The sequence below is a fragment of the Corvus kubaryi genome, unplaced genomic scaffold (assembly GCF_017639235.1).
Source record: "Corvus kubaryi isolate FWS band 111438036 unplaced genomic scaffold, C.kubaryi_AGA036_p1.0 37341, whole genome shotgun sequence".
Classification (NCBI taxonomy): Eukaryota; Metazoa; Chordata; class Aves; order Passeriformes; family Corvidae; genus Corvus; species Corvus kubaryi.
Genome location: NW_024581112.1, coordinates 1,468,296 through 1,491,193, shown reverse-complemented (window position 1 = coordinate 1,491,193; position 22,898 = coordinate 1,468,296). Strand labels below are relative to the sequence as shown.

General features: G+C 44.0%; 1 protein-coding gene across 6 annotated transcripts in view; it reads left to right on the top strand.

The window, feature by feature from the left end:
- CD96 (CD96 molecule) overlaps positions 1–14,278 on the top strand; it is a 31,565-nt gene extending 17,287 nt beyond the window's left edge. For 3 of the 6 annotated variants that reach the window (XM_042031564.1, XM_042031563.1, XM_042031562.1), the window contains exons 7-14: positions 1,764–1,854; positions 2,218–2,394; positions 3,561–3,614; positions 6,364–6,435; positions 8,327–8,404; positions 10,979–11,068; positions 12,141–12,264; positions 13,311–14,278. In XM_042031564.1, coding sequence (XP_041887498.1) covers positions 1,764–1,854; positions 2,218–2,394; positions 3,561–3,614; positions 6,364–6,435; positions 8,327–8,404; positions 10,979–11,068; positions 12,141–12,264; positions 13,311–13,419 — 795 coding nt within the window. In that variant the 3' untranslated portion in view covers positions 13,420–14,278. The remainder of the gene's footprint in view (positions 1–1,763; positions 1,855–2,217; positions 2,395–3,560; positions 3,615–6,363; positions 6,436–8,326; positions 8,405–10,978; positions 11,069–12,140; positions 12,265–13,310) is intronic. The other 3 variants (XM_042031565.1, XM_042031567.1, XM_042031566.1) reach the window with 3 other exon arrangements.
- Positions 14,279–22,898: the final 8,620 nt, after the last annotated feature.

The following is a 22,898-nucleotide window of genomic DNA, read 5'->3' as shown; positions in this document are numbered from 1 at the left end:
CCCCACAGCAGTGAGCACAAACTGGAGCTAGCTAAGGCCTTCTCTGTTGTGTGGGCCTCTCTTTTAGTTTTGGTAATGGCAAAACCTAAAAGTCTCCTGAATTGCACTGGCCATGCTTGGCATAAAACATATTTATGGGGCATAAAACATATTTATGGCTCATGTGGCTGACTAGCAAGCCTCTCTGTCTACTAGCTATGGTACTTTGCTTCCTGTTCCATCTCTCCAAGTTAAAGCTTTTGATCTGCAAGTATCTCAAATTAAGAAGGTTTTCCTTGGAAACAGAGCTTGTGGACAGGCAGAATCTTGTACTATCCATAACCACCCACCCCACACAATCCATGAGTCAGTTGGTTCTGCAAAATGGTATCATTTTCCTGGTGACCTATTTCTGGGTGTGGTGTTGGACATTGCAGGCTTTTGTCTGCACTGTCCTGTTGAACAGAACAAGCTGCAATCATGGGACTGGACAATAGAAACTCCCCCAAGAGCCTCTGTCTGTTCTTCACCTCCAAATACCAACTCCTTTACTTCTCTTTTCTGCCTTTTCTTGCGGGGCTTAAATCTAGTGAGGATATCAGATTAGTATTTCTTCATAGGAAGAATTTATAAAATATTATGACCTAAAAATGCCTGAAAAATAAGGCAATAATGAAGAGGAAAATAGTGGGGAGCAATTACACTGCAAGCTCATGTGCTGTTTACCATGGCAGGGAAAGAGTTTCAGCTGGGTAGTTTCAGTCTTTGTACTGAATGATTGACTTCTGCTGACTTCAATACATCAAGCTTGCTTTCAACTAAATGTGGGAACCACTTTCTTTGAAAGAGGGAGCAAGAGGGGTTTCTGCTGCATGAGTAGCACATGCTTTTTTCTTCTGTTGAAAAGAACAAGGCCATTTCTCTTATAACAGTGTTTAGTACTTAGCAGTGTCATAACCTAAACTAAGGTTAAGCTAAATAAACATAATTGGGAATGTCCAGGCAGCATGAGGATGAGACCGCTCACCCTGCTAGTGCCCAACCCTTATCCAGCCTTGATATTAAAGTCCTGCCCATCATCTATTGTTTGCTGAGAAATTAAATAGAGCACAAACACAGATCTCGGGAACAAATGGCACAGAACCAGGACGACTGCATCTAAAGCATCCAATTCCTTGTGATTTCTGGAAATCTCTTACATATTGTGTCTGCTACAAAGGTATCTAATTTTGTATATTCAACATATCATTGGGCTAGGCAGTCTTTTTCATGGGATTATTTTCTTTATCTGCCTAACGAAGGAAGGATTTACATGGCAATCAGAAAGTTTCTCATTTTCCTCGCACACACTATGCCAATTACCAATTCCAGTGTTTTTCCATGTGGGTGTTTGTCACTGGGGGCAGGAGAGTGGGGGTCACTCTACATTTCTCCAGCCACAGCACAGGACTGGAGGGGGTTGGAGTCCTGACACCCAGGGCAACGGGTGTGTCCCTGAGCTCTCATTCAAGAGTGTCCACAATCAGAAAAATGAGGGGAGTGGGCAAGAAACACAATAAAGAGGAACAAAGTGCTTTCTTTCAGATCAGGATTGTGAGTAAACAAGCACTGTCTGTACAGGAGTTTGGAAGCTGGCAGCCAGGAGGGAAGTGTCGGAGGCTCACCTAACATACATATATATACATATGTGTGTGTGTGTGTGTGTGTGTCTGTATGTATATATATATATATAGATGTACAGATGTATAGATGTAACCTAACAACTGCCTTTTGCTGTCCTGCAGCCTAACGTGAGCTGTGTTGTGAGGAAGGCATTTCCCAAGCCGAGCCTCCTGTGGTACATGGATAGAGTGGGCCTGATGGAGCAGCCTGGAGGTAAAGCAACCTGTCCACAAGAAAACAGCACAGCTGCAGGAGTGGATCCCAGGGAAAGTCATGGCTGTTACCCACTCCTGCCACAGGGAACCTGTAGGGGTCTATCTGGCTGAAGGGGGGAGCGCCAGGCCTCCTCAAAGGAAACAGCTGGCATATGGCTGTGACCAGAGCCTCCTGCAATTGCCAGGGATGGGAACTATGGTTTGGCATGACCACACCATTCTTGCCAAATCTTTGACAGTGTCTCAGCAAAGAAACCTGTGGCTATATGAGCCTGCTTTCCAGTACCGATGTTTTGCACAGCTCTGACTTTTAGTTTGGAGTGTAACAAGAGGGTCTTTTCTTTCTTTTCCTCTCCCCAAGAAATTTCTGTGGTACAAGAAGACTGGCAAGACAATGAAGGTTTCTATGAGTTGAGATCAACGCTGATGCTGCAAGGGACCCATGAGACATATAAGATGTTCTTGTGTGTGTGTCTGTTTCCCTTCCCATGGAATGAAACAAGGAATATTTCGTCAGAAGAAATATTTGTTTCCTTCGGTAGGTTTTTCACAGATAGGACATATCTAAAATGTTAACACCAAACACATATATTCTCTGTTATTTAAAATACTGAAGAAATGCCAAGAGTATAGAAGCTTTATTGTACAAGTTGATCACACAGCTTGAACTCTCTGGCAGGTTTTTTAGCTCAAATCTTTGCTCAGGCCTCTAAATGAGCTAAGAAACTCCTGCACAAACAGAAGACACTTGTTTGTTTAGGCAGAATCTTGCTGTCCTCCCCATACCCAAAAATATTCTAGCATAGCCACATGGCACCAGTGAGCTATTATAATCATGTGTTTTTCACTGAGCACTCGTGGCTCCCTGGGAAACCAAATCCTCAGACTCAGGGCTAAGTTTTACGTCTTCAGTAAAACATGCAAAAGGCTGCACTGCTGTGGGTGGTAGAGAAACTGCCCTATAACCTGTACTGTAGGAATTGGCTACATGATTAGGGAAGTGGGGAGAAATACTGTCCTGCTTTTTTGGTGAAAGCGGGAGACTTGGCAGTACAGTTTTCAGCACCTCTGAGGATGCAGTGTGATGGGTGAGAAGGGCAGACAGATTTCCTTTAGCACTCTCTTGTGCATGTCTCCTCCTCAGGTGCAAACGCATACCTTTTAAATTTTTTTTTTTTGTGTATGCTCCCTGCTGCACAGACAATATGACTGAGCTGCTGACCCCTTAGCAGCATCTAGGGGCACATCACCTACCGTGGAAACCACTTGCATCCCAGCTGGGTTCTCTTGTGGCTGCGTATGTTCCTATTGGCATGTTTTTCCACAAAGTAAGACTGCAGCAAAAGCCACCGCTTACTCCTCTGGAAACATAGCTTCAGAGGGGAGGGAGAGAAATCATAATTTTTCTCAAAAATGACTCATTTCCCCCAATTTGCAGTTTTCTAGAAATGTATTCACATCGAAGAGATGTCAATTAAAGCAGTCTATGTTCTTGCCTGCAGGCTATGCTAATGCTAAGATAGATCCACTCTGTACAAAAATGTTAAAGTATTTAGATGTGACAGAAAGGAAAGAATTACATTAATTCTCTGCCATACTTTCTGCAAAGGTGCACAGTATGACACAAGCCCAAACTAAATTTTCAGCCTTTATAACTACTTTTAAGAATTGCTTTAATCTTTCTGTGTTTTATTTCCTTCACAGACAATAAGTCTAATGAAGCCTCAGCTGAAGTTTTTACTACCACAATTTCAGATGGTAGGATAAATTTGAGAATAAAATAACTTGGGTTGTGTTCGAGGTGCATTTATAAAGTCCTAAAGCTGTTGCAGCATTTACTACTCTAAATGGGTAGTAAGGTACCCCTTTCTGCAGCTTTGACTTCAGAGAAAATACTATAAACCAATATTTTGGTGATGTAATCTATCATAATTAAGACCAAGCATAATTAAGCTCCAGCCTTGAGGGGCACTTAATGTTATTTGTGATGCTTCAGCTGGCATTTGAATATAGTTCTTTCAGTAGTGAACTAATAATTAAAAATAACAGCCCTGCTAATGGAGGTTCTACCTTCTGCTTAAGTACACAGCCAGGATCCTCAACACTTTTGCTGTGTTAAAGAACTGATAGATGTTTCTTAATTTGTGTAAATTTGGTAAATCCCTGCTCTTCCCCTGCAAGTTTGTCTTATTATCAGCTTATTGCAGACAGATGAATGTTCTCTCCACACCTCAGCCAAAGCCCTTTGGGAACATCTCTCCTGGAGCAGTTTGCTCTGCTCCGCGTGGGAGGCAGCTGCACTTTAGCAGGGGGTTACATGAGTATGTCAGAGAAATGCTGAAAGCAGATGGCATGAAAAAGTATGGGTTTTGTGGGAAAAGCTTCTGCAAGTGCAAGTTGTGGCAGGCCCTGGGGGCTCAGCCAATACCCCACTGGGCACCAGAAAACCATCCCAGATATTGGGGAGCCCTGAGAGAGGGAGACTTTTTCCTCTGCTGGCCTCTGCAAGGTGAGCTCTCAAAGGAACCCTAGCAACTTCCATCAGGCCACCACCCTGCTTCACCTTGCACACTGCAGAACCGTCTGGGAGCCAGGCACATCTCAAAGAGCCTCGCTGCTCTGGTTTTTAGACCTGTTGCATCTTTGGTAAGGAGTGCTTTACATCAGCCAGCTACTGTGAAATCCCTGTTAGCATGGGCAAGGCAAAGCTGAAATGCAAATGGAAGAGAAGCAGTCAAAGGAGGTACAAGTGTTAGCACAGAAAAGCAGCTGGAGAGTGGATAGTTACCTGCTTATGCTAAGATCCAGTCTGCAAGGGTCACTCCCACCCAACGCCCTCCACACGTGCCTGACCAGACAGAGGTACCTTCTGGCTGCCTTCCCAGATATGTTTTTCTAGTGGAGTGTGTGAGCTTTCATAGATCTCTTCCTTCATGGACCTCTTTGGGGGAGACATAATCCATCCTCCTAGCTTACTCAGGGAGTACTTTGCCTCTTGTGATGGGAAAAATAAAGAAAGAAAACAGATATCTCAGGACATATATGCAACTTGGGCAGGATGGTTTCTCTGCTGAGCTCACCTGTGTGATTAACAGTTCTTTAATTAGAAGGAATAACTCCCCCTCCTCTTCTCTGGGGACTCAGTGAGCACTTTTCAGTGCAGAGTGTCTCTGAAATTTCCTCTCAGAGTTGCAGCCTCTGAAGTGCCTCATGGATGGAGCTGTGCAGCTGACACCACCAGGTCATAAATGTTATTTCAGCATCTGTGCTAATAAGGTGACTCTCTTTGTATGGAATAAACCTATGTCATTCATTTCTGGTTTTTAAGTTGAGGTGCCAGGGGCTCCAAAAATTTTTCCCCAAAACCTTTGTTTCCCTAGGGATTTCTCAGCACAGTTACCTCAGGTGCTTCACGTTTCCTTCTGGACTGCTTGGCTGAGTTGTGCATGAAAAGATTATTTGGAAATTTGGAAATTAGAAATTCTTGCTCCTGAACCTTTGAATCACCCACTTTCCTAAAGCAGAATAAGCACCTTTCTCATGCCGAATGTTTGCTTTCATTTGTTATAGACTTTGGTAATTCAGCACTTACATCTGCTGTCATGAGAGCCTCAGCTAAGGGGGAAAAATACTTTATTTCTTACTCAATATATGTAGGATCTGTGCTTGACCACTGCCTAAATGTCATGTACTCAGAGTCCAAGGTGTGACTGGGAAAGGTCAGTGTGCTCTGGTACTGACAGTACCAATGGGCTGCTGCTTGGGAATTTGTGAGCTGTGAGGTTACCTAAGCAGAGATCTGACAGAAATCTTGATAAAACTGCCAAGTTAGGGCAGCATGTAAAATGGCATGCTGAATATTAGGTATTATTCCTACACATTTTTATAAAGTGGAATAATATGCCTATAAAACTGTAAATAATTTTGTCCTATTATGACAGACAGGTGCATGTAATAGAAAAGTTAAAGCCATCACTTTTCCTTGACCCGACAGCAGGGCACATTCCCATTCATTAATTTTATAACTAACTCTGTTTTACCAGAGCATGGATATGGATAATTACATGAAACTATCTTCAGCAATTGAGAGGAGAACCCTCAAGAGCAGGTGATCTCCTGGGCTTATATGGCTGTGGCCTGTTGTCATGGACCATTTCTGTCAAGGCCCTGGCTTAGCTGGGGAGCACCACATTCAAGTGGATGATCCACCCCAGAGCAGTCAAACTGAACCCTGTGTATAACAGCACAAATAATCAATGCCTGCAGCCAGCCAGCCAGCAGGAAAGGGTCAGCACTGATAACATCAGCCATCTGCAAGTGCCCACTGGAGTTGTGAAATGAGTTTTGAGCATTTAACCTTAACTCCCACAGCAGGATTTCTGCTGCACAGTCTGCATTTACCCAACAGCTACTGCAAGCTCTTTGATCTAGGTTGTTTTGTGATTTATTTACATTATTTTCTAAAGAACTTATGGACTAAATGTGATACCATGTAAACTGTCTTTAGAGCACCAGACATCTCTGGCCTCTCTGGATTTCACAAGTCAAGCAAATTTGGCTCCTGCTTCCACAACACAAGGTAATGAATTGAATCTGTTTTCTCTATTGCTTCAACAATGTAGAAAAAAGACACATAAACACAATAACCATCTTACTTTTTTTGAAGCAAGAAATTTAATGTCCATTGAAGTCCTTTTCCTAGTACATAACACACTAGGAAGTACACTGACCACTGTCAGTGTAACCACAGTTCAGGAATAAATATATGAGAAAATACTGTCTTGATTTTATCTTTTTTAATGCTCTGTGTAGGATATATTCATTAATTTTGGCAACTGAACAGACATCGAGTGTTATTGGCGTTTACAAAGAAGTTAATTAGTGTTATTATAGTGCTTACAAAGAATACCTATTGTCTTTAGTTAAATATCATACCTAAATAGAATACTGGAGGAAGATACTAAACACAAGGCTTTGGCCTGCCCCAGAAGAGTGCTCTTTGGGAGATAAATCACTCAACATAAAGCCCTGGGGCTTGCAGAGGCTTGACTGAGATATGCCAAGGCTGGAACACAGATTGCAGCAGTGCTGAAATGAAAGTTTGCTGCTTCTCACACTGCCTTCCCCATCTCCAAAACGGAGACACCTGCCTGTCTGACAGCAGAACAGATAAGTTGCTTGTCCAAGTTGAATGAAAGCCCTTCCGTCTCAACAAAAATATTAACAGCAAAGGCTATAAATATACAATGTGAACAGGGAGGATTCTCCTCACTGAATTATACATTTCCTCTGGTTGAGGTGGTACGAGAACAAACTCATAATGTGAGACGAATCTGAGCCATTTTTCTTCTGCAAGTAGCCCAGGAAGCAACTGTCTTTTATCAGTGCTCCCAACATGTGCCAGTCATGGTATGACAACCCTGGGTTAGCGCTTCTCCTCTCTGGATCACTGCTGGTCCTCACACTGGTGCCACCATCAGCTTCTTGACCAAATCTTCCGGGCTACAGTCGAGACACGACACCAAGGCCAAGCCTGCTGTTTTAGTCTACTGATTTGGTTCAGTTCCTGCTATTTTGCAAGTTTTTAATAAAAATATAAGAGACTGCTGAGAATGGGTATGAGGGAAGAGTGCACATATATAGGCAAGAGGAGGAAGAGGGGAAGCAAAACCAAGGCTGTTAAAACTGTAGCCTGGTTTTGCTTAGCTTCCACAACAGCTCCATCACTGAGCCAGAGTTGCTTAGGCTTTGAGTGATACAGTTACAGCTGCAGTTCACCTTCTCAGGTTTGTTCAGATGGCTTGATATTTTTCCAAAAATGAGACAGTTGTTAAGAAAGATGGATTCTTTTTAGTAAATGTGAAATTGTTCTCTCGGGAAAATGAAGGTCTACATGCCAGCTGCCATCTGTCTGTGTTTGAATATCAGATAAATAGCTATCTGAGCTCTAGAAATCTTAGCACTAAAAAAATGCTTAAAGGAAAATGTTAAATAAGTTGTTATTTGGCATCAGACATTGCAGGTGTGACTCTTGTAGTCTAACTTCTTCAAAACTTCCCTTTGCTAGTTGGGAAAACAGTTTTGTTTCACTGGAGCTGGTGACATCCTGTCTAAATTCTGATTTTTATGTATGTTTGTTCATCACTCTACTGGTTTCAGGTCGAAACAAGCCAGTGCACTCAGGCTCCTGAGGTTCACCTGAAACTAAGTTGAAATAGAAAAATGCTTCAAATGTTTTGTCTAAGTTTATTTACCTATCTCAGTAAAACTCCTCTTGAGTTTCTAGCTCGTGATAAGCTTTCAAACCAGACAGAGCATTGTGTAGTGCTTGTCTGAGGGAAGCCAGCATCTTGAGTAGTGGGCTACACCTGTTTGACCTCAGTCAGAAAACAGGGAAAAAAGAGGGGGAAAATGAAAAACAAGTGATATGGCTCCCTACAGCAATTTTTACAAGCCTGTGTGCTTTTCAGCAGGAACACTGACTTCTACCACAGAGGCAAAAGGCTACATCAGTGCTACAGCAGTCAGCGAGACTTTGACAACAGCACGTGAGTAGACAATGCATCTCCTTTGCTTCACAGGACTGAAACAGAGGGGTTATGAAAGTGCAAATGTGGCACCAGCTCAGTGCGTGTTGGGTTGCAAATCTAGAGTAATCTGGAGCATCTTGCAAAAACCACAGCAGCAGATCTTCAGGTCCTCAATTTGTGATGCCTTTTCTCAGAGCATTAGCTCTGTGGTGCTTATTTTCAGCCGCTAGTTGAGAGTCACCACATTACCATGCAAAAATTATTACTAAGCATGGAAAAGTTGTGTCTGAGCAGAGGCCAGAAGTCAGGTGGAGTAATGTGTACCAGATTTTCAATATTTCACAGAAGCAATTTCCCTGTTGAGTTCCACTGAGTTAGAAGATAAAGGCTTGGGTTTCCAAGCTGTCAAGGATTTGCAGTGGCAAAAGAGGAATGAAAAAACATTTGAGCAGCCCAGTTTCATTAGACATATTTATTTTAATAATACTACAATTGAGATAGTTGCTAAGCAAATGTAGTGAGTGCTGAAGGTAGTTTATTGATGAAATAAATTGCTGGAGAAGCTAAATAAAATCGCAGAGCAGCAGTGAAATAATGAGATAATGTGGAGCAATAAAGGCTGGCTAATAGAACATTGAAAGACAGCCTCATTAAAGATCAATAAATCAATAAAAAAAACCCCTAGGGTGAACATTTTTTCACTAGTCTTTCCCTTTAGAAAATCTCTGCTCAGCAATACAAAGCCCATAGTGACTTTTCCTTTTTAACATCTTGGTTTGCCTTTGTGCGTTTGGAACAGGCAGGACCTGTCAATGTGCTTTTGCATTTGCATGGGAGTCATCTTTTGGCTGAGGCACAAATGTAGCAGCCGCTTTCCATTTTGTGAATGTATTTTTGGTAGCACTCTGGTGCTGATCTACCCTCGTACAACCCACAACCGTGCATTTATACCACAACCTTGTGACAGCTTCTAATGCTTCACAATTATGCTCTTGCACAGCTTGCTGGTTGCAATTTTTGCTAAAAGTATGCTGAATTGCTCTACTATTTGCAGGGGATACCATGTGTTGCACCACTCATCCGCACATCCCTGCCACTGCTTCCCTGCACCTGTGCCTGCCTGAACACCAGCTAAGAGATAAGGGCCTTGAAGGGTCCTCAGTCCAGCAGCTGTAATTGAGGGCAGTTTCAGGCACCAGTGAGCCTGCTGAGGCACACACATGTATCCCTGTGCTCTCCAAGGGCCACTGGGCTCCTATGACAGTGAGTACCATTATCATTTTGGTCCTGAGATGCTCTAACACAAGCCATTATGTAAATAAGAATAAATAGTGCTCATCAGTGTGCTGTAGAGAGCACAGTGCTATCGGATCTCTGTAAGTGTATATCCTTTTTTTTCGTATGTAACTTTGTAAAATGCCATGCATTTTACAAATGTGAGATCTGTCATGCTTATTCACATAAAATCTAACACCTAGTAAGCAAGCAGAAAAGAACTGAATTAATATCCAAAAATCTCAGCAAATATTTAGAGTGCCCTAAAATTGGACTGATTTTTAGAAGGCTTTTTAATGCACACATACATACATATACACACACACACATACACTTGAACTCTCAATTTCAGCCAAAGCTAGCAAGCATCTCACCATAAAGAGATTTTCTTGGTTCTGTCTGGTTAGCCATTTACATAATTTAAAGCTGGTTTTTTTTGTATTGAATTTATAAATCAACAGTTATACCAGAGACTTTCAGGTTCCTCCGTTATTTCATTTGTTGTTCGCATCAGAGAAAGCCAAAGAGTACAAAATAGCCACAGTAGAGCCTAATGAAGTAGTCATGTACAGGCTTGTAAGATAATCAAAGGACATGATTCTTTTCTGTACAAATTTGAATGATTCCACCACTGAATCCCCACATCAGAAGTGCCATGGCAGCTCTGGAAATGCTGTGCCATTGTCTATTTGAGTATTTTAGCTATTATTTCAGAAGCTGTGAATGTGGAGATGGCTAGAAAAAACAGAAATGTATCCTTATGGAGCACTGATCTTAAACATCAGTAGCTTAACTGTATTAGGAAGGGAAAAAACTGTCTATAAACAGATGATGGATGATTTTTGTGGTTCAGACAGTACTTGACAGAGGAGACTGAGGTTTTGCTCAGTCATGACAAAGGTACGCTCTTTGTGTTGCTGCTAAGCCACTTAATATCTTTAGGTTTCTCATTACCATCAAAGCGGTAAAAAGCTTATCATTCTCCCAGATGGCTGCACAGCTCAAAGCTGGCTCAATGCTGGCTTGATGGAACATCTTAACAGGTGCTTGCTCTCTTCTCTTCTCTTCCCTTCCCTTCCCTTCCCTTCCCTTCCTTTCCCATTCTCCTTTAATTTGATAAAAGTACACTTTTTATCTAACACCAGGTTGTAGGCCAAAAATGTAGGCATCTTGCCAGTGAATTTTTACACCCTGATCCTGGAACTTGATTTCCTCTTTTCAGCAGGGTGAATAACAGTGGGTTCAAAAGACAACCTTCATTTAAAAAAAAAAAACCAAGTAAGTTACTAAAAATGTTCTGTGCCCATATCTTTTTAGGTAACCTGTCCTACAGCATCACAGACCAGACAATTTCAGCTACTGGAGGAAAAGATTTGTTTACTACCAGCAGCCTGCTGAACAGTACTGGTGAGACATTATCCTACAAATCCTCTAGTTTCAGCATGCCACTGCAGAAGTACAAAACCTGGAGCCTTGTTTTGACCGGGGGATTTCAAAAAAAGGGAAAAGAGATGAAAAGAGGAGTCAGCTGCTGTGTCCTCATACCACAGGTTGTCACAGGCTTTTGGCATTCCAGCCTTCTCCTTCCATCTGCAAGCAAAGTTCCAGTGCATGTTTTCTTCCAGCAGCAAAATTTGGCCAGTCACACTCGTGCCCCAGGGAAATCTCACAGCTCATGCAGCATGGTGGACTGGCCACAGCACTGGCTGCCATGGTGGGTAAGACCCAGGCTGGGTGCCACACCAGTATGGCCAGCCTTGCACAGGGTGGTGATGCCAGCACAACGGGAGGTGACACTGAGGCGTATCGCCCATGGATCTCTCTGGCACCCAGGCCACTGCTGCACCCTCTGGCAGCTGGAGAAGGACTGTGGTCCTTCTGTCCTTCTTCTCCATGCCCAGGACCTCAGGGCACCTCTGTCAGCACACACAAGGTTGACTGTGCAGAAGGGGGAAGGGGACAGGAATCTCAGCATCCAGTAGGGAGAGGCAGCTGGAATGGGACTGGGATGCTGTGCTGCAGACAAGAGTTCACCTCAAAAGGCAGCTGAGCCCTTGGCCAGACGTTTTGGCAGGCTCTGGCGTCAGTGATGTGAAAAATGAACCACTGGGAAGGAGGGCTGGGGTGGGCAGATGTGCCTCTCTGCACTGTGAGCTTCTAGCAGAGCAGCTCACAGGGGAACTTGAGAAAGCCAATGGTTTTTTGGATAAATGCTCTCTGGGCTGTGCCTAAATAATCTTGTCAAGAGAACCAGTGGGTGGCTGAAATCAGCTCACACACCCAGTCAGAACAAAGGTGGCCTAAGTCCATAAATCAGAGCTGCAATGCTTGGAATTTGGGATCCTCAGCCTGGTGGTGAGGGGCTGCACTGACACCAGCGCTGTGCAGGGCAGGGAACAGCAAGCCACAGGCAGCAAACCTGGATTTCCCTCCTCTCTGAGGACACTCTGATGAGCTCTGACTGGTGTGTCCCTTTCAGGTGACAAGAGGAATACCAAAGCCAGTCGCTTTCCCTGGCCAACAGTAGTAGCTGTCCTGCTCCTCTTCTGCAGCTCTCTAGTGGCTCTAGGCATCAGGAAATGGTGTCAGTACCAGAAAGAGATGTAAGTACAACTGAATGGAACCACAGGGGTGGGAGGGGTGGCACAGAGGGCAGCACAAACTCTAACCCAACTGTTTGGATTTACACCTTTTCATTTGAGATGACACATAGCACACAAGGCCTTTAAGTACATGAATAACTAATGCCATTTTTTTCATACAGTATGAAAAGTGGAGTGTTCTTAGTCCTTTCATCTGTACTGTGGGTTATCTTTAAAATAAACTTTAAGAAAAGAGCTGCAGAGCAGCTTCAGGGTGTAAGGGAAGAATAACAGTCAATTTTTGTCCCCAGAGCCCCCCATTTCTATTAGCCTCCCTGCCAGCTGCTTTTGCTCTCTCATTTTCTATGGTTACTTGAGGACATGTTTTAATGAAACTGTACTTCTAGGGCAGCTCTATTTGAGTTTTGAATAATATATATGAAAGTAGGCTACCCAAAACTCAATCCCAGTCAAAGAAGTGTTGAGTTTGTAATTATTACCAAAGTTTGATTCCCTGCTAAAGCACTCTGAGATCTACTGGTGAAAGCGATATCTACGAGACAATTATTTTTAATCTTACTAACATTACTAAAACACTCAAAAAATCATAGTTATAATTAATCACTTATGATTCTAAAAAACCCTCTTGAAACACAGCGGCAAATCCTGCATATCAAAGGTAAAAACAGGATTGATTTTTTTAACTGATTTGGGATGGGACCTTTATTTACAAATTGACCAAAAAAAGTTACGAGTCTTTAACTACACCTTCAGAGAGCAGTGTGAGCAAAGGCCTGTGCAGGGGTTTTGAATGGTTCATCAAGACCATGTTCTCTTCTTTTAAAACATGAATGAAGTAAAATTGAGGTGGGAGCTGAGAAAGCCAAATGAATACCAGGAGGTGTGCTGGGGTTATAAAACAGACTCAGGGAAGTCACAGTATGTAAGAGCAAATGTCAGGTGCTCTTATAATGACTTAGTGCCAATCCACCTCCTCCTGTGAACATTTTACAAATGTCTTTTGTGTGACTTTTGTGTGATAGTGCATTTTCTCTCTTCTATTTCAGTATGAACAGACCTCCATCTTTCAAGCCACCGCCGCCTCCAATAAAGTACACCTCCATGGTGGAGTCTGATGGGACTCCCCCATCCTGCCATGAACTGGAAAACCTGTAACATCACCCACACCCCTTGTGTAGCACACAGAAGACTGACACAGTTAAAAGGTTCTGCCTTTAGAACAGTGATTACAGGAGCTTGGTGTTAATGACCCATATTGAAATTCAGAGCTCCTATATGACATTAATTTTGGCAGCTGAGCACTCCTTAGGATACTCCCTTCATCTCATGTATCTCTAGGTACGCACTACATTAACACCATCGTGAGTGTCACTGTGAGATTACATGTGCTTAATTTGAACTGGGTGATTGACTGGGAATTTGCTGTCTTGTCCATAGCAGCAGATTCACACATCACTCTGCCAGCCTGACTGAAGTGTTGAAGCTTGTCCATCTATTAAATGTATAGAGATGACAGCTCTGCCGTATGGACACCACAGTTACATGGGAAACAGTGGCTGAACACAAGATTTTGAGACCTACATGAGCTGTTCTTGCAATTATTTATTTTTATTGTGGACTAACATAACCCAACATATAATTTTCTATCACTGTGAAACCAAAAGAAAGAATCAGCACCAAACACAGAAAGAAAACATTCTGCATCTCTTGGCACAGGATTGCAGCACCGGATCATGGAGAGTGGCTGGTGAGATGAAAGGTCATGGTGCAGGCCTGGTGCAAGTGTATGCAAAGAAGTCTCATTGTCATCGGTGAAGTCACAAGAAAGCCAATTTTGGGCTCATGTACAAGTCACCTGTGGGCCAGAGACTTAAGGACTGAAGCAAGCCTAAAGATAATGGAAAATTCTAGTCCTTTTGAAAGGCCTTTGAAATTGTACTTACTTTTAAGTCTGCGCTTCAGGAATTATATTTACAGTATACATTAAAAAAAAAAGAGAATTTAATAATTTTAATTTGGTCTTAATGAGCTTCCATCATTTGCTATTTTCACATTTTCCGAGACCTCAGGGGTAGTTTCCCAGGTGGCTTAAGCCTGTGAAAGAGATGACCCAATCTTCCCCCTGTCCTGCCCAAGCTACAGATTTCCTTGTATTGACACTAATGAATAAATGATGGTGCAGAGGGTGGGCTCGGCTTGGCCCTCTGCACAGTTCTCAGCCAGGTCAGCAGCTGTGTCATCACCAATGCAAGGCACCAGAGCTGCAGGAGGAGCACTGCTTTTGGCAGCAATTACAATACCTTCAGGCAGCCAAGAAACTGTCCCTCTTAAGTTTGGAAATGCATTGTTACCACAATGGTATTTCTGTAATTAATGCAAATCAGCTAAAATTCAATCATGTCAGGCTTAAAATTGATATTCTGATTTAGGAATGGGATTTGCTTTATTTACTGCTAAACACTGGTCGATGAGTGTCAGGGTTCAGAGCACTGTATTTCCCGGGACTTTAGATTAAATTAATGGCTTACTGGAAAAAAGGATCTCACAGGCCTTTTTAGCATATTTTGTTGTATTATTTACCTTATAGTACAAGCAGTTCTAAATCCATCATCTGTGTGGAACTGAAAACACTTTGTTTCCTACAAAACTATACCGACCAATGTTAATTTGAACATCTGTGTGGTGTTGTAGGAGCCCAGTAGTTAAACTTTTGTCATACTGTCCGTCGCTGCAAAAGAAGGCCAATTTTTGCCCTTAAAAAAATAAATTAGAAAAAAACCACAAACAAACAAACAACAAAACCCCCCCAAAACAGATGGATAACAGTGTTCCAAGGGGTGTGGAGAGCCAAGACGTTCCTCCTTGCCATTAGACGAGGATGACTGTCTGCAGAATACGTGCCGAAGGGGAGTTATTTTATTATCTCGGGTGTTCTGATCCCCACGGTTGCTTCTGGCCAGAGATGTTCCCTCTGACCGTGAGCAGCGCTCATGGGTGTCAGCGCTCCCTGCGGTGAGCCCCGCTCCCCGACCGCCCATCCCCGAAGGATGCTGCTGCTGCTGCTGCTGCCTCCGTAAGCGGTGCTAGGCGGGGTAACGATGCCCGGGAGCCCCCGCCTGGCTGTGGGCGCTTCCAGCCTCTCCCGAGGGTTTTCCTCAAAAATCCCTCCGCCGGAACACGCGGGCGGGCACAGCAGCTGCGCTCCCGCCGCTCGCCAGCAGGTGGCGCCGCAGCACCGCGCCCGCCGCCGAGCGGGGCTGCTCCCCGCCTCCCTTCCCTTCCCTTCCCTTCCCTTCCCTTCCCTTCCCTTCCCTTCCCTTCCCTTCCTTTCCCGTCCCGTCCCTGCCCTGCCCGTCCCGTCCCACCGGCAGCAGCGCGGGAATGCGGCGGTGTCCCTGCCTGCCCCGGGGCGGAGGGACGGGCACACGGAGGGTGCCTGCCCTCCTCTGCCAGCTTCAGAGAGGGAACAGGGAAAAGGGGCAGCCATCAGATTGCGACCTGAGAGAGGAAATCCCCTGCGTGCCAGCCCCATCTTCCTGGTTTTCTGCAGCTAAATTTGGTGTAGGATCGTTTCTATTCTGTTTGCCTCTATCTGTTCCTCACCACGCTAAGAATAGAACATACAGTTTACTCAATAATTGTAATTTAGTTCAAAACTGACCCCTGCTTTAAAGAGAATAAAACCCAACCAAACAAAACACTCAGCTGCAGCAACTTCAGCTGCCCCATCCCTGGAAGTGTTCAAAGCCAGGCTGGATGGGGCTTTGAGCAACCTTGTGGAGTGGAATGTGTCCCTGCCCATGGCAGAGGGGTTGGAACTAGATGATAACTTCAGATTTTTCTTTAAACCCAGAGCATTCTATGATTCAGTGATTGTTTTTGGCAGCTGCTGCCCCGGTACATAAACTGGAATCCTTGGCTTGAGCTTGGGTTTTGTCAGCTCTGGAATTAATTGGCCCAGATCAAGTTACCAGATGCTTGAAGGTGGCTATGGGAGTATTAGATAAAAGCTTTTCTGTAAGCGGAAAATGTTAAAAGCTTGCTGTGTGGCTATAGTAAAGATTTTTTAAGAGACTCTTAAATGTTTGTTGTGGTTTAACCCCAGGTGGCAGCTCACTTCCACCAGTAGGATGGAGAGAGAACTGGAAGAGTAAAAGTGAGAACAATCATGGGCTGAGATAAAGACAGTTTAGTAGGGAAAGCAAAAGCTGCACACTACCAAAGAGAAACAAGGAATTTGTTCACTGCTTCCTATGGGCAGGCAGGTGTTCAGTCAATGCCAGGAAAGCCAGACTCCATAATCTGTGATGGTGAACTGGGAAGGCAAAACACCGTCGCTCTGAATGTTCCCCTTTTCCTTCTACCCCAGCTTTATATGCCAAACATGACACCATATGGTGTGGGACATCACTGTGGTGACTTGGGGCCAGCTGTCACAGCTGTGTCCCCTCACAACTCCTTGTGCACCCCCAGCCCACTCAGTGGTGGGGTGAGAGGCAGAAAGGGCACAAAAGGCTTTGACATTGTGTAAGCCCTGCTCAGCAGTAATGGAAATATCTCTGCATTATCAACACTGTTTCTATCATAAATCCAAAACACCAGCTCATAAATCCTCATACCAGATACTATGAAGAAAATGAACTCTACCCCAGCCAAAATTATATTGCTAAATGCAAATCCATGACACAATAAAACATGTAAAGCAGACCCACGTCAGGATCTGAGGTCACGTAGTAACATGTAATGTCATACTGTGAAATTAGCTGGGTCTGCTGTATATGGTCTTTAATACGTGCATTACACAGCCATAAAAGCAATACACTGGAAAGCTAAGCAGCTAGGTGGTTTTATGCACAAGTGGTTTTCATCTGCTCCTGAGGAGATGGTGAATGCTGCAGGGTGAGAAGAAAAAATGACAAAAGCAAGGAATTTGTTCTCAGTATTTGTTTGCAGTTGCTAATGTGCCTTGTGAAGTCAGCAGCAAGGCCTGGGGATTTCAGTGGAGTAAGTGACTCTTCCCAGGACTCTGTCATTTGTATTGCTGCCTGTTGCATCCAGGTGGTGCTGGGCCCTGCTGATGGAGGGCCAGGAAAGGCTTCCAGCCCCAAGCCTGTAGTGTGTGTAGAGCAGACAAGTCTCCTCAGCCTGGTTTCCACCTCTCTGACAGAGAGGACAGCCCTGAGCTTAGAGGATGCCCTGGTCCTGGCACACCTGACAGCCATCCCAAGCCCTAATCCCCCTGAATTACCTTTTGCCTCACTCTGAATCACACAACCTTTTTAAACAGTATTGCAGTGGTTTCTCTTAAAAGGCACCTTTTGGTCCTGTAAATCAATTAAGTTTGGCTTGTTTATTTAAGAAGCACCCCTATAGTTTGCACGGTGTGCTCCAGTAATTGGAATGCAGGCAGAGGTGTGGCAGTGCCTGGGAGCAGGGAGAGCACAGGCTGCCTGGCCATCCCAGTGCCAGACTCATTAGGTAACAGCTGCTGATAATAGGCTTTGCCACTTGGGATTTCCTGGGATGGGCTGTTTCGCCCATCTTAATACCGACCTATGGAGTTTCTCTTTTCAGGGATGTTCTCCTCATTGCAGCTGTGTTGAAAGCCTTGAGCAGTGCTCCAGCTTCGTTTCAGTGTTTGTGTTTGTTTTACAAAGTTGTGCACAGAAATTATACCTGTTAACCAGCACAGGGTATTGGTTACTTCGCGTGGTCTTTGCTGGATTTAAAGCCATCATGTGTTAGAAATGGAAAACGTTAGAAAGACCTGTGTATGCTTTAACTCCAGAAGAAGCAGGATACAAATGAGAAATTTTGTTTTATTTATTGTTTATGTTAGTAAGCAATTCTTCCTGACTCTGCAATTAACTTTTGAGCAATAAACCAATGGAAAGCTCCTAAAAAGCTCTGTAGGGGGGTAACGACTGCTTAACCCTGCCTAAGGAGATTTTAATGGAAATAATATCAAATCATATTATCTTTGAAATTATTTCTTAAGGACAAGACAAAGCTCAGGGAAGTCCACAGTAAAGATTATTTGATTTCAGGGAACATCCGATTATGTCTTTAAAATTCCCCTTCCATCTGCTTTCTAGCCTATGATGTTTCATCTTTTTTCTTTCAAAATCTCTTATACCAGGTTGCCCTGATAAAACTTTTAATCAGGGCAAAATAATGTATCTGTTTGCCCCTTGGTTCCTTTCCAAACGGGATGACTTCCAGATTGACTCTGGCATCCTACACAGCCTCAAACACCCTCATGTGGTGTAAACGAAAAATTGAATAGCTCGTTATTGTCAAACATACGGCTCACAGATGCCAGGGCTTGGCTTGCAGCAAACAAAGGGAGAGGGAGAAGAAGGCAATATATTGATAGAACTGACACTGAGGCCATGAGTGATGGGCAGAAAAAGGAAGGGAAGTCAATATTACAATATTATATTATATTATATTATATTATATTATACTATATTATAGAAATCTAAGTATTTGCAATGGGCTTAGGAAGTGCAAAAAGTGCCATGATAGTAACAGTGGTTTTCTGACTTGATGTAAAATGGAAAATGAACACTGCTACTCGTGATGCACTTGAAAGAAGTGGCATTTTAAATGCAGTGATGTCTGCAGAGCTTTGTGACTGAGTGCGTCTGATGGTCTGATGGTTTGAAATGTTAAATAATTCCATTGCAGTCAGGGTAAAAATGGTAATGAACAGCTTGGAAGAGTCTGAGTATACTTACATGCAATGTTGAGCAATTAGCTTCTCTCTGTGCGAGTGAATCCTGCAGTTTTCTTCTCATCAGTAGCAAAGTGACCTTTAAAATGCACAGAAGACACAGAAGCTGTTCCAACAACTTATTTGATCTATTGCCTGCTGATAAATTGCATGTAAGGATTTGGAATTTACATGGCACTGTAGACTTTGGGCTGAAAAGGAAGATTTTGAAAACATTAACAGAAAGCTTTCTAACAGTGGCAATGCAGCCTGTTTAAGAATGGGATGTGTTATCAGGATATTCAATGTGGTAAGGAGAAAGAGGCTAAGCTCCCTGTAGCACCTGATATTATCAGCTTCTTTTCAGTTTCTTTAAAGCTCTTTTAAAAGTTCATTGTTCTGGATTTATATTCTGTATATGGCAGCCCACACGTTAAAATTGAAATAAACCACATTTGTGTGTTTGGAATTGGCTAACAGTGAAAACCATATGCCTCTTGGTGCTTAAATAGCACCAGCCTGATCTGCACAGCTAATCTTTTTACTCTGCATTTGAAACAGGAGGGTTAGGAGGGTGGGAATGGGATTTGAGCTGCTAGATTGTCTAGGCTGCCTGTGACACTGGCTTGTGCTCAGCACCCAGGCAAAAGGGAATAGCTGAGCTCTGTGTAAATCCACATAAGGCATAAATATGGCTATATAATCTGTGGGGGAAAATTGATAGTAAAGCTTTAGTCAGGCTATCCTCATTGCTAAATGTGATTCATATGGGAATGCTCCAGCTACATGGAAAAATACAACAACCTACTGACCTTGATACAGGATTTAAAAATGTCAGTAATGTGATGTTTTTCCTGCCTGCTTAGGCATTCATTTTTGCAGTCACTTGCTTGAAGTGGAGCATTTGAATGGTCTCAAGTGACAAGACCCTATATAATTTGTGAGTTTAGTCTGTGGAAAATAGAATTGTATTATTAATGCCATTTGTTCCCTCTGGCTATCTTAATTAATGATCATCATTGCAGGGTTTGGTACTGATTACAGAAGAAAATTACTAAGTTTTGTATAAATGGAAAGAGGTTGAGGTTTTGGTGGAAGCAACAGGTGATTTAATGCTCTTCTTTCTTAGAAAAGGAAGGGTTTTTTTGGACCATAAGAAAGTCTTGGTAGTGATTACTGCTGGCAAGCATCTGTGCATCAAATCTGACGCTCGAGTCTCATCCCACAATGCTGAATGGATGCATGTCCTCCTTCCCTTATCGTTCTGCTTGTGAGCTGGTGGTGTCCCACACAGTCTAAATGTCCTTTGAAGGTTGGGAGATCTAGATACCATCTTAACCACAAGAGCCAGGGTGTGCTCATCCTGCATATCATAGCCTGGGGGTGCTGAAACCACCTGTGGACAAGGGAGAAAGTCACTGAGCTGTGGTAGCACAGAAGGACCCCAGTGCTGTCACATTCCCCAGTACCATGGAACAGTGATGGCAAATGGTCAGAGGTTTTTGTGAGGCTGTGAAGGGAGAAGGTTTGAGACTCTTCCTGCTTCAGGTGTAGCCCCCTCTTTTCTAGCTGATCTGATAGCAGAGGACTGCTAAGACCTGCTCTCATGGTAGATGTAATTAGATTTCCTTCTCCCATGTCAGAGCACACTCTACTGCTCCTCTTCAGACTCCATTGCCTGTCATACACACCCCATTGTTATGTCCTTTGAGAGATGGGAAATGCAGGATGGGGCCTGGCAAGGACACCCAGCAGTACTGTGTCAGTAGTCAGCCTTAATAATTTTGGTCCTAGACTTCAGTGTTTACAGTTTCCCTGTCCAAAGGCAAAGATGTCCCTGGGAACATACCAAGCTCTGTGAAGTGGCTACCCCTGCACTGCAAGGCTTTCTCATCCTGCAAAGCTACACTTGACACAGCCGTGGTTGCCAGCTGCATTCAAGGTATTCACAAGTGCTCTTTTCCTGGACAGCCACAAGCTGCAAAGGTGGGGGCATGAGAGAGTGAATAACATACAGTAGAGCAGACATTTAAAGGAGATAAACTTGGGAGTGGTAGGGACTGTTTGGAGCTCCCACATAACAACCACTCTCTTAGTTGAAGATACAAATTTATTTACAAGAGAAAATGCTTATGATCTCATACACATGGCTTTGAAGAGTGCACCCTGCTGCCTCCTATATCGGGGCAAGTGTGGTCTTCATGGGAAGGGGGAGCAGGGCTGCAGGAGAGTGGAATGCATGCCAAACCTACCCTCATGTTCTTCCTTGAGTGTGAGGGTCAGGAGTGCCTTGTGAAAATTTATAATACAAATTACACTGGGTTTAAGATTCTTCAGTATCAAAGCTCTAAAAGCAAAATGTCTTTGTTCACTTCCTTGAGAAGGAAAATGCTGACTCATGGAAGGAGATAGATTCTGGTTGTATTATGTGAAAATATATAGTAAATGTGTATTTACAAATACATTAAGTTTATGTGGACTTTAAATATACAGTTCTGTCAGCAGTTTCACTACATATCAATTAAAGCATTCCGTGAATAATGTGCAAACTGTAACATACCAAATGAAAAATACTTGCTTAATTAAAAAATACTTCCTTACAGACAAAACAGAGGACTTCCAAAATACATACTTTTGGTATTTTGTATTCAGACTTTAATAATTTGACAGTGAAAAATTATCTTTCAGAATTGTATTTGTGAATTTGGTTTTTTTCACTAACATATGATGGAGTAGGTCTCAGTCTTGTATACCTAGTCATCTCTATATCCTATGGGAAGAGTATGTTTGTACATATTTGTAAGGAGCAGTTACGAGAACATGCTCACAAAGCATTATCCTTCAAAGACACGTAATAATGCAAGGAAGGAAAAATGTATCTTAGAGGATCAATTTTGTGTGACACAGCAAATCCAGAAATTATTTTGGAGAAAATTCTTTCCCCAAAAACCAAATGCAGTGAAAGGTCGAGTGTGAGACTGTTGGGGAAAGGGAATTGTGGAAGAGCAAGTGGTGGGATTGAGCCTGTCCTATCTTGCTCCTTAAATCTTGTGCTGCCGTGTTGGCTCCTGCCAAGTGTAGATCTCTCCAGATAATACACTTAACTCACCAGTCAGCATCATAAAACCAAGGTGCTGGCCCTCTGTCTCGGGGGTAGCTTCTCTGGAGCTACAGCAGAGGGAATTAAGGAATTTTAGGGGGCTTGGTGTACCTCTTATACAGAACGGCTGAGAGAGCTGGGCCTGTTTGGTCTGGAGAAGCCTGAGGAGAAGCCTCATCAATGTCCATCAGTATCTGAAGGGAGGGTGTCAACAGGATGGAGCCAGGCTCTGCTTGGTGGTGCCAAGCAACAGGACAAGAGGCAACAGGACAAGAGGCAACAGGCAGAAATGGATGCCCAGGAAGTTCCACCTGAACGTGAGGAAGAACTTTCCCGTGCAGTGACCGAGCACTACAACAGATTTCCCAGAGAGCGTGTGGGGTCCCTTTCACTGGAGATACTACCAGACCGGTCCGGACGCAGTCCCGCGCCACGAGGCCCGGGCTGCACCTGCTGGAGCACGGCGGTGGGCGCAGAGGCGGCGCAGAGGCGGCGCAGAGGCGGAGCGCGCAGAGGCGGAGCAGAGGCGGCGCAGAGGCGGAGCAGAGGCGGAGCAGAGGCGGCGCAGAGGCGGAGCAGAGGCGGTGCAGAGGCGGCGCAGAGGCGGAGCAGAGGCGGAGCAGAGGCGGCGCAGAGGCGGTGCAGAGGCGGAGCAGAGGCGGTGCCGTGCCCCGTGCCCGCCCCGTCCCGCCGCACTCCACGGCCGCCGCCATCCCAGCCCACCGACCCCACCGGCGCGCGGGGCGGGGCGGGGGCGGGGCGGGGGAGCGACCAATGGCGAGCCGCTGAGTCCCGTGACGTCACCGCCATTACATAAGG